The sequence below is a fragment of the Brassica napus genome, chromosome A2 (assembly GCF_020379485.1).
Source record: "Brassica napus cultivar Da-Ae chromosome A2, Da-Ae, whole genome shotgun sequence".
Classification (NCBI taxonomy): Eukaryota; Viridiplantae; Streptophyta; class Magnoliopsida; order Brassicales; family Brassicaceae; genus Brassica; species Brassica napus.
In genome coordinates, this window is record NC_063435.1 from 15,646,494 (window position 1) to 15,656,139 (window position 9,646).

At 27.7% G+C, this 9,646-nt stretch overlaps 2 protein-coding genes across 2 annotated transcripts; one reads left to right on the plus strand and one right to left on the minus strand.

The window, feature by feature from the left end:
• The first annotated feature begins 3,220 nt into the window (after positions 1–3,220).
• Positions 3,221–5,955, plus strand: LOC106430065 (equilibrative nucleotide transporter 4-like). Its single transcript, XM_013870841.3, has 6 exons — positions 3,221–4,292; positions 4,385–4,528; positions 4,627–4,732; positions 4,825–4,997; positions 5,164–5,580; positions 5,737–5,955. The coding sequence occupies exons 1-6, from the start codon at positions 4,290–4,292 to the stop codon at positions 5,848–5,850; spliced, it is 957 nt and encodes a 318-aa protein (XP_013726295.2). The 5' UTR covers positions 3,221–4,289; the 3' UTR covers positions 5,851–5,955.
• Positions 5,956–5,996: 41 nt separating this feature from the next.
• LOC125584322 lies at positions 5,997–6,638 on the minus strand. The gene has a single exon (XM_048752655.1). The coding sequence runs from the start codon at positions 6,636–6,638 to the stop codon at positions 5,997–5,999; it is 642 nt and encodes a 213-aa protein (XP_048608612.1).
• Between the last annotated feature and the right edge of the window lie 3,008 nt (positions 6,639–9,646).

A 9,646-nucleotide genomic window follows, 5' to 3' on the forward strand; every position in this document is an offset into this window, starting at 1 on the left:
AATATAAAGATGTTGGGTCGATGGGTCAACCACTAACCCATCTAACCTATTTAATTTAATAGGTTGGGTTGATCCATGACCCATTAACAATAAACTCATTTGGGTTATGGATTGTGTTGACCCATTTGACCCATTTTGACACCTCTAACTGTGGTGATGACATGTGACTACAAAAATATGTTGTAATGCTTCTCTTTTAATATATATGGGATGCAGTGGTTAGTGTTGAAATAAAATCAGATATCTTATATATCTCTTGTATTAAAAGAGAAGTACCATTTTTATCTACCATAAAAAACTCATACTAGGTCAATTTCATTAATTACATTTATTTAATTATTTATATTAATCTATTCAATATATAAAGATATTAATAATAAATCAATTTTAACTGTAAATTTAAATTTTATTTTTAGTTATAACAAAATGTTGAGAAAAAATCTAACAAAATATATCTAAAATTTTAAAATATCTTCTCTCTTAAAAGAGAAGCACCATTTTATCTATCATAAAAAAGTCATACTAGGTCCATTTCATTAATTACATTTATTTAATTATTTATATTAATCTATTCAATATATAAAAATATTAATAATAAATCAATTTTAACTGTAAATTTAAATTTTATTTTTAGTTATAACAAAATGTTGAGAAAAAATCTAACAAAATCCTTCTAAAAATTTAAAATATTTTATTTAAATTAATACCATTGATTAATTTTGTAACAAATAATATATACTATTATATATTAATTTAAATAAAATTTTATTATAAAACAAAATAAAATAAAAGTGTATGCTATTTTTCAAATTTTATAATTATATTCTATATCTTCTTTATTAAAAGAAATACCATAAAAATTCATACTAGGTCTATTTCTCAATTACATCTATTTGACTATTTAAGTTAATCTATTTAATATATAACATTTCTAAAAAATCTTATAAATTATATATATATTAATAAATATATTTTAACAGTAAATTTAAATTTTAAATTTTAACAGTAAATTTAAATTTTAAATTTTAATTGTAAATTTAAATTTTATTTTTACTTATAGCAAAATTTGTTGAAAAAACCTAACAAAATTTAATAAAATTTTAAAATATTTTTAAATTAATGCAGCGATTGATTTCATAATTAATAATATAGTATTATTATAATGTATTTACTTATAAAATCCCACAATATACTAAAATAAATAACATAGAAATATAGATTATGCTAAGAAAATATCAGTTTTATAGTATAACTGAATAAAATTTTAAAATGTATTGTATTCAGTCTGTAAAAATTAGAAAAATTGAAGGAGATTCTCAATTTTGTGTTTCATCCTATGAATTTATTTTACAAAACTCAAAAATATATTAATAAATAATAACAATTAATAATAAAGTAAAATATATAAACAAATCATTATACATTAATATTATCGAATAAGAAACATAACCAATAACATTATAGATTTACACAATATATAACACAAAAATGTAAATCATATCTTTTAAATTTTTGCGATGGTATCCGATATATATTTATAAAATGAAAATCTACCCGCACGGATGTGCGGATAAAAAATCTAGTTAATTGAGAAACATTACAACCTTTAAGTGTAGCCACGTGTCGTCACCAAAATGAAATTCAGAATCCTTAAAAAATATATTGGTCTAGTTAAGTATATATTATACTTTTCATTAAACTAATCATAAAATTAATTAAAGTGTACAATTACTATTTTCTTTTACTTTCTTAAATAAAAGCCATGAAATTACCAAAATGACTAATATATATATATGATAATTAATGATTCTTATAATAAATATTTGATAACAATTTATATCTCATCCATCGTTTTTGTTTAATTTTATATTAATAAAATAAATTAAACAATCAAATTACCCATAAAATTAAAATTTAGAAATTTTCGTATATGTTATATTTAGAATTTAAAAAAAATGACAAAATTACTAAACTGTTAAGATTATTATGTCAAAAATTAATGATCAATGGTTTAACATTATCTATACATTAATAGAGAAACATTTAAAAAGTGTAGAACATGTAGTTTGTATTAATTAAAAAATTGTCATGCTAAGTCGTCACTTAATTGGAATATTTATTTGTTTACGTGGCGACTTGAAAATCAATTGAGAATTTTGTTAGTTCAAAATTAAATTGGTAGGGAATTTTATATTAAAAAATATGTCTATTATAGACCATTCATTTATCAAATTAAAATTTATTATATATTATTTCCTTAAATTAAACTTACAGAATTACCTAATGTGATTATGATATATATATATATATAGTAATTAATGATTTTAAATAATGAATATTTGCTAATAATCTTGATTTGTTTTTATTTTTTTTATTTAATTCTTTATTATTAAAATAAATTACAAAATTACATTAATCATATATTAAAAATTTAGATTTTTTGTATATGTTGTATTTTAAATTTTTCAAAACAAGTATAAATTTCTAAAACTGTTAAAAGTCTTACATAAACTTTTATGACCAATGTTTAAATTTTTTAAGATATAATGATAATAAAATCATACAAATAAATAATTTTATTTTAATAGGTGTTAATGTTAATATATATGTATTTCATATCGTTCAAATTTAATTATATATCATATACGATAGATAATATTGATTTTTTTGATTTATTAATCCTAAAATGATTGCGAATAAAGAGAGAGGTCATTTGATTTATATGTGCAAGCCAATTTATAACATAAAAGTAACTGATTTCTTAGTTATTTAATATATAATTATTATTTTATTATTTCATAATATGCAGAAAAATATAAAATAAGTAATAAATATAAAATATTTATTATACACAAGACGCAGATCATAACCTAAGTATATCTCTTTAATAATTTTGAATCTTAAACATTTTCTAAATCTCAGGCCAAAATAAAAGAAAGAAATGAGAATAAACTCAAAAATCAATATTTATAACCAAAATGACACAAAAAAAGAGAAAAATATCAAAGATAGATAGCATTGGCACGTGAACGTAAACTTATCATAACCATAATTAAATTTTAAATTGCTAAAGCATGGTATAAAACCGAGTTGTCATAGTTTCATTGTAACCAAATAATAGGCATGAGATTCTTCGGCCTAAGCGTTAGGTTTTTATGCGATAAATAATTTTTTGACCTAAAATATTTTAAAAAATTGGATCAGTTCATTGGTAAATAAATTATGTAATTAACAAAAAAAGTTTTTAAAAAATTGTTTAAGGGCCAAAAATATTAATTCGATCAATAATATACATTTTATTTTCTATATGATATTTTTTAAATAATTTTCATATAAATTTACCTTGCACAAGACATATGTCTTATCCTAGTACGGTTATATAAAGAGTACAATAATTGGCTCCTTAGATAAAGAGAATAAATAGTTGGACTTAACATTTATCAATAGGTCATGATCCTATTTTAATAGAATAGATGATGAGAAAATTTAAAACTATGGCTGGAATTATTATCTGAGATAACGGATTTGATTCGAGCAGATCCGGATCCGCTCCAAAAATCCGAATATCTGAAGTGACCGAATCCGAATACTAAAATGTTTGATCCAGATATCTTGATAATAATTACAAAATACAATGACATATAAATAATTATATTTATCTGAAATACTATTGATTAAATAGTTGTAATTTTAAGAACATAAACACATTTTAATCATAAGCGTATTTTAGTAATTTTCAATTTGTGTGAAAAGTTAAAATGACATTCTTCATTAAACGGAGGAAGTATTATTTTGAAATTTAATTTCATAATAATTCATAATTGAAATATTATGCTTTTAATTTAGAAATTAATATTGATAATAAAATAATTTAAATTCATTTTATATTAAATTCAGTTTAAAGAACCGAATTCCAAATTAATGATTAGTATGTAACTAATTTTGTTTGTTATGAATTTACTTTCACTTGATCTGAATTTTTTTATTAAACTTTCTGTTATATTCACTCTCACAACGAAATCTTATTCTTATCAACAACTTTTTAATTACTGTTTACCTTTCATTTGTATATTCATTCTTATTAACTATTCTTCTAGTGGTCATCATTCACCAGTCTGATGACATGTTTCTAATAGGTTTATCATCCTTCAAGGGTTCTACCACTTGTATACCAACCATTTGCGGTTGGAACAATCGTCATTCTCGCATACCATGAATCGAAAATCAATACTCGAAAGCGAATACTAGTCGGTTACATTCTATTCACAATATCCACGTTCTTGCTCATAATGGTAAATTTAAATTTCGAGGCTTGCTCCTACATTATTATTTTTCATGAGCCTGAATTTATTTATGGACTCGACTCTAAGAAACTCAAAAACAGTTGGACTTGACAACAAAAGGTCAAGGTGGAATCGGACCTTATATCGGTTTATGCGCAGTTGTATCTTTGTTTGGCATCGCGGATGCTACTGTTAAAGGAGGAATGATTGGTGATTTATCTCTAATGTGCCCTGAACTCATCCAGGTTTAATAATATCTAACGTTTTTAAGGTCTCTAGTTTAGATAAATTAGATTTAATAAGCCGGTTTTTGCTAGATATACATCTTCTTGTTTCATTGTAGTCATTCATGGCTGGCTTGGCTGTAGCTGGTGCTCTAACCTCAGCGCTTAGGCTAATAACTAAAGCAGCCTTTGAGAAATCAAACGACCGTCTACGAAAAGGCGCAAGTACGTTTAACATATTTTGGGAGAACACATATATTTTCAGTGTTTTATGGTTTCATCTTTTGCTTTTTCTTTTCTTTTTTCTTCGTGTGCAGTGATATTCTTAGTAATTTCAACATTCATAGAATTCCTCTGTGTGATGCTATACGCTTATGTGTTCCCAAAACTACCCATCGTCAAATGTTACCGACAAAAGGCAGCTTCAGAAGGATCCCAAACTGTTTCTGCTGATCTTGCTGCTGCTGGTATCCAATATCAATCAGACATGGTAAATTCAGATTCCTCAAGAATCACTACTTTCTTAGTTTGTTTTACAAGATTATTTAAGAATATTTCTTGATAATTTCCAAAACAAAATGAAATGATATTTCTTTTGTTCTTTTTCAAGATTCTTTAATATGAAACATTGCTTGATTTCCTAATTTTTTTTGTAGACTAATTATGATTCCAAGAGTCAAAGGCTAAGTAAAAAAGATCTATTGCTTCAAAACATAGACCATGCAGTGAATCTATTCCTCATCTATGTTTTGACATTATCCATTTTCCCTGGGTTCTTATACGAGAACACAGGACAACACGGGTTAGGGACTTGGTACGCACTTGTCCTAGTAGCGGTGTACAACTTTTGGGATTTGGTTGGGAGGTACATGCCGCTGGTGAAATGGCTGCAGACTAAAAATAGGAAAGCACTTACAATTGTGGTTTTGTCCCGTTATTTACTCGTTCCGGCGTTTTACTTCACCGCAAAATATGGTGATAAAGGATGGATGATTATGCTCATTTCTATTTTGGGATTAAGTACTGGCCATCTCACTGTTTGCATTCTCACTGTAGCCCCTAAAGGTTACATGGTAATCAATCTACTCTTCCTACGGGTTTGATCGTTTCCTTGTTATTACATTTCTATTTCTTATAACTATGACAGTCTATGACAGTCTTCGAGCACAAACATATTATAAACAATCAACCTCTAGCTACATTTTTATTCTAACTTATATTTTGTGAAGGGTCCGGAGAAGAATGCATTGGGGAATCTGCTGGTGACTTTTATATTAGGAGGAGCACTTACAGGAATTTCTTTGGGTTGGTTATGGCTTGTTGGTAAAAAAGATGCTTTCTAAGTGACTAAGTTCTCATCAACGGTTACTCAGATGAGAACGTATTTGGCTTCATGAACTTTAATTTGTACACAGACTTTGTTAATCAATAATATTCGGCCAGCAAAACAAATTGTCTCTTCCAAATTTACTTTATATAATCTGGTGGTCTATATATTTGATGTGTGATTAGAATTTAGGATACATGTCGTGGAGGCAAGATGGCTGGTGGCTCCGGAATCCATATACCAATCTGCAGCAATGGGGTCTCCAAGAGTCATCGTTTTGAATGCAGCCGCAAAATCAGTTCTGGGCTGGAACTCATTTTTCAACATGGGAGCTTGATGTATCTGTGGCCTAGGTCCACGTAGGCGACGGTAAGGTGCTGGTGATGACATATAAGGAGCCCATGATTGTTGTTGAGGATTCTGCCGCTGAGGGTAGGAGCCATGCGATGGTGGATTCGAGTAGTATTTCTGATAGTATCGCTGGTTGTTGCATCCTCTGTTTCTGTTGCCATCACGCCTGCTACCTCTGCCATTAGAGCGTGGGTGATTGCCACGGCCTGCGTTGTTGCTTGGTTGAGAAAAATTGGTTAGAGCCGTAGATGATGAAGCCTGATCCGAGTGTTGCGCGACATGTTTGTTAGTTCTCTTCGGTCGTGTTTCCTCCATTTGAAGCATTGACTTCGGAGTTGCAAAATAAGGAAATGGATCCCTATGTCGAATCACGTTAATGATGTTGTCGAAGCGTTCGTTGAGACCATTAAGGAGATAGGTAACAAGCGTACAATCAGTGATGGGAATCCACATTGGATGAGGGGTAGGCAAGTGGGGCACACGCTCAGGGCCCACCTTTAAAACAAATAAATTTAATGATAAAAATGGTCCAAATTTTTATTGTATTTTTTGCAATAAAGGCCCAAAATATTATATATAATCAATTATATTGTATATAAATTAAATTTATCCAAGAACCCAATATGAAGTTGAGCTAGTCTGGGCGGATCCAACAACTTAATGAGTATGGGGCACACATTATAAAGAATATATACATTAAGGACATTTAGATAAATTATAAGCTAATTACTGAAGAAAATACAAAATTTTGTGTGGGGCAAGTGCCACACCCAAGTCCTCTCTGCGTCTGCCTAGATGATCTGATAGAGATTTCAGTTTCTGGGAGTAAGCTTCTATGGTGTGATCGCCAATCTCAGTAGTTCGGTGTTTGTTGTCGAGCTGAATAGCTCTAGCTTCTTTGTTATTGCAAAATTTGTTTTCAATAAGAACCCAAATATCTCGAGCTGTGCCACCAGTTTCGAAGGAGCTGCGGAAGAGATCTGGTGATAAGGTACCGTAGATCCAGGGCCGGCTGAGGCATAGGGGCAAGGGGGGCGTGGGCCCAGGGCCCAATTTTTTTTTTTGCATAATTAGTGTTAATATGGGACTTGATTTTCAAAAAAAAAATTTTAAAAGGGGCCCAAAATTTTTATGTTATCCATAGAGTATATGTAAATTTTTTTTTGAAAAATTATTTTGCCCAGGGGCCCATAATTTTCTTGAGCCGGCCCTGCGTAGATCCACAGCTTGACAAATCCATCTCGTTTGTTCCATTAAACATCGTTGGCTCCATCAGGTACAGAACTCCCATCAATATGCCAGCAACATCGAATGTCAGGCAGTGAGTAAAGAAGAGTTCACGCCAGGTATCATAGTTGTGATCATCTAGGTTTAGAATCAGCGGTATGTGTGACTTTATAATTGTCACACCAAAGGCTCTCTCAAAGTTAATGTGTTGAGAAGAAGAAGAAGAAGATTAGGTTCAGAAGCTTCTGGCTCTGATACCATGATAGTTGGTAAAATTTTGGGATTCCTCATATTAAGTTGCCTTAGAAAGGCTGTGTAGTTACACAGAAAGCGTGATCTACAAGATATTTACAACAGAAGATCTGAATACTAGGATATTCAAATTGATACAAGAGAATATTCTATATTCACTAACTCACACGAAACGACACTAACCTAGATTGATGTAGAGATTACCCATGAAGACTCGTTTCATAGAACCTTTCAGAACCTCCATTGTTGATTGATGATATACCATAGTTTTACCACTTTTAAAGTCATGGTATAAGTCTTTTATTAAGTCTACTTGGTTGGCCGTCCTACGGACCGGGGAGTTTACACTAAAACAATTTTATATTAAAATATATTTTTATTTTATTGATCGAAGAAATATTTTAATTTCATTAATCAAAAGGTACTTTTATTCTATAATATTTTTGGGAAATTTATTTTAAATTTTATTAATAAATATAATATGTTTTTCTTTTAAAATAAAATTGTAGATTTATTAAATTTTTCTGGTTTTGAGTTGAAAAGACCACTAACATATTTTTTTTTAGTGAACTTAAAATTATGAAATTAAACATAAAGTTTTATATTTAGTGCTTTTAAATCTTTTAAATAATTCTACATCAATAAAATCTAAAGTTAAAGCTGTAAAATTTATAACTTAATTTTTAAAGCAAAAAATCCAATTCTAAATCCCTATTAATCAATCTCTTAGATTTTCATATGTATCCAGTACTCCTTTGTTTCGGCTAATTAGATTCTTTTGATACATATTTTATATAAGTTATTTTGATACATATTTTATATATTTAAAATCTTAACTAATGTAGTATGTGTATAATTGGTCATTTTGTTTGAGCAAAATTTTCTTATAAATACGTTTTGAAGGGTTTTGCAATTTTTCGTAACCATATTAACAATAACGGTTACAACTATGAGATGATACTTATTTATTGTAAATATTTATTTTTCTAGTTGTTGAATTTTATTTAATCAAGCATTATTTTATTTTAAAAACAATATGTCATATAACAGAAAAAGAAAGGAAAACAACAATATAAATTATTAAATACATACATGAATTTATTTCATTTATACGTAAAAATATTTATGTTATGGAAGTGTTCATATTTAACCATGCACTTGCATGAAGTGTTATATTTTCTTAATTTTTTTGAATAAAATTTTAAATATTTTCTTAATTCTACGTAATAGTATTTTCATTTGTACGTAAAAGTATTTATGTTATGAAAGTTGCAAGAAGTGTTATATTTTCTTTATTTTTAGCATGAAATTGTTATATGCTTGAATTTATGTGAAGTGTGAACTTATATACATAAGAATTTAGACTCTCTGTAAAATTAAAATTAAAATGTAATTCTAATATATGATGTTTAAAAATTCTTTAAAAATCTGATTCCTAAATCGATTGGTTTTTCGAGATAAGATGGTAACAGGAAAATATCATACATAAGTTGCTTCGCGCGGGAGAGTAAGTATTTTTAATTTAATGTTTGATGTTTGTTTATATTTTAAAGTGTTTTGGTTTTCATTTATGGTGTAATATATTTGTCAATTTTTCATTTTGATTATTATTATCTATTTTTGTTATGTTTTTATTGTTGACACAATTTCTTTCTCATATGCATATGACCATTTTCCTATGCGGTTATAGAAATGGGGCTAATGTGTTTATAATGCTATTTTTGTAAATAAAAATGTAGGTAAAATTAATAAATCTTTAAAAGTTATGATGATGTATTGATTTTAAAAAGTTTTTGATGGGTGACAATCTAAGAAAATAATTTTTAAAAAATCTATTTTCCTATTAAAAATTTACATTATCAGTATTTTAGTGTATTTTTGTTATTGATGTTTATTTTCTAAGTTTGAGTAGATATTATTATATTTTTTTGCTTTCCCGTTTGGAAGTTTATCTACATAGCTGTTATTGTAATATATTTTAA

Excerpts from the sequence above, each read along its gene's own strand:
- LOC106430065 (XM_013870841.3), top strand. Across the intron at positions 4,733-4,824 it reads CCGTCTACGAAAAGGCGCAA|TGATATTCTTAGTAATTTCA; the intron begins GTACGTTTAACA and ends CTTCGTGTGCAG. Across the intron at positions 5,581-5,736 it reads TAGCCCCTAAAGGTTACATG|GGTCCGGAGAAGAATGCATT; the intron begins GTAATCAATCTA and ends TATTTTGTGAAG.
- LOC125584322 (XM_048752655.1), bottom strand. The coding sequence starts at position 6,638 with ATGTGGATTCCCATCACTGATTGTACGCTTGTTACCTATCTCCTTAAT.